The sequence below is a fragment of the Pezoporus occidentalis genome, unplaced genomic scaffold, assembly GCF_034315485.1.
Source record: "Pezoporus occidentalis ecotype Australia unplaced genomic scaffold, CSIRO_AGI_Poc_V1 ctg6, whole genome shotgun sequence".
NCBI classification, from domain to species: domain Eukaryota; kingdom Metazoa; phylum Chordata; class Aves; order Psittaciformes; family Psittacidae; genus Pezoporus; species Pezoporus occidentalis.
In genome coordinates, this window is record NW_026915943.1 from 2,287,363 (window position 1) to 2,288,823 (window position 1,461).

Sequence of the window (1,461 nt, forward strand, 5' to 3'; positions counted from 1 at the left end):
TTCTCAGGGCTCATTTTATTATGAAAGAAGGGGAAAAGCCCCTTGGAGTCCAGGAACCAGCTGGAAAAGGGCTCGGCAGCCGCTCGGAGCTGGGGGCCACCGCTCGACATCGCTGCTTCGTGCTGCTCTTGGCCATAAAGAGCGGGGCCCGAGCCCGCGGCTCCTCCATGGACCTGCAGCACCTCCAGAGGCTCCTTCCCAGGGGATGAGGCCGGCTCTGGCTCCGGGGTGGCCGCAGGCGTCGGTGCCAGCGCCGGGAGATCCGCTGCCACGTGTGGGGTGGGGAAGAGCCGCGATGGGCACGGTGGGGACGTCCTCTCCTTCGTGCCACCAGCACCCGTCCTGCAACGGCAGCCGTGCTGAACCCGAGACCATGGCCGCAGGTGCCTGGGCACCAGCCCTGCTCCATGGACCCTCAGCCCCACCGGCTCTGCACACAGGGATGGGATGGGATGGGATGGGATGGGATGGGATGGGATGGGATGGGTCCCCTCCTGTGGCACGGAGATGGGAACCTGCCGGCAAGGGAGGGCACAGCCCCCACTGCAATGCCCTTGCCAGGAGCTCCCAGCCTGCAGCGCTGGGGACCCCTCCGTGCCCATCGGCAGCCCCTGGCCCCGCTGCCCCAGCTCTCAGCAGCATCCCCCAGCTCTCACCTGGTGGCCGGGGCAGGGTCACCAGCTGGGCTGCCCCTCGCTGGGGCTGATCTGCTCCAGGATCTGGCTGTACCTCCGCGTGAGGGCATTGGTGTCCCTGGTGAGGTGGGTGAGGACCTGCTGCAGCCCGGCCAGGTGGTGGCACAGCCGCTGCTCCAGCCGCGCATCCCCGCTGCTGCCGGCCTCATCCCAGGACGCGTCCTCATCGCTGCTGCTCGAGCTGTGGTCATGGACAGAGGCCAGGCCCTTCTCCACCATGGGCTTGATGGCCTTGAGCTGCTGGTAGCGCTCGTAGAGGTCCGTGTGGCCGTCGGCATCCGGAGCCGCCCCGTCCTGCTGCTGCTGCTGCTGCGGGAAGACCCCTCGGAGCAGGCTGGGGAACATCACCTCCTGCTCCATCCTGTGCGTGGCTGAGAAGTACTGCTCCATGGCCCCGCTCCGGCTGCCCCAGCGCTGCTCCGGGCTCTGCTCCGCTCCCCGGCCCCGCCGCCGCCTCTTTATGCGGGGCCGGGGCACGGCCCCGCTCTGCCGCGCTCCGCTACTGGCCCGGGACCGCTTGGGCCGGGCCGGGCTCGGCTCCAGCCCCGCTGGGGCTCGCCCGCGGCTGCCACGCTCCCGGGACGTGAACACCGCAGCCTTGAGCAAGCCCGGCCCCGGCCGCCGGCCTTGGAGCAGCCCCAGCGCTTGCAGAAGGGATCAGCGACCCCGCGCCCTTGCCGCAAATAGAACCGTTTCCACCCGCTGCAGGGACGCCTGGGGACAGCAGAGCCGGGCTCTGCACAGCCTGGACCTGCGCCTGCACGGG

At 70.0% G+C, this 1,461-nt stretch overlaps 1 protein-coding gene across 1 annotated transcript; it reads right to left on the reverse strand.

Moving 5' to 3' along the window:
• Window positions 1-1,161, reverse strand: LOC134174354 (thyroid hormone-inducible hepatic protein-like). Its single transcript, XM_062639255.1, has 2 exons — window positions 657-1,161; window positions 1-342 (listed from the first exon to the last, which is right to left on the reverse strand). Exon 1 carries the CDS (start codon window positions 1,083-1,085, stop codon window positions 675-677), a length of 411 nt encoding a protein of 136 aa, XP_062495239.1. The 5' UTR covers window positions 1,086-1,161; the 3' UTR covers window positions 1-342; window positions 657-674.
• Window positions 1,162-1,461: the final 300 nt, after the last annotated feature.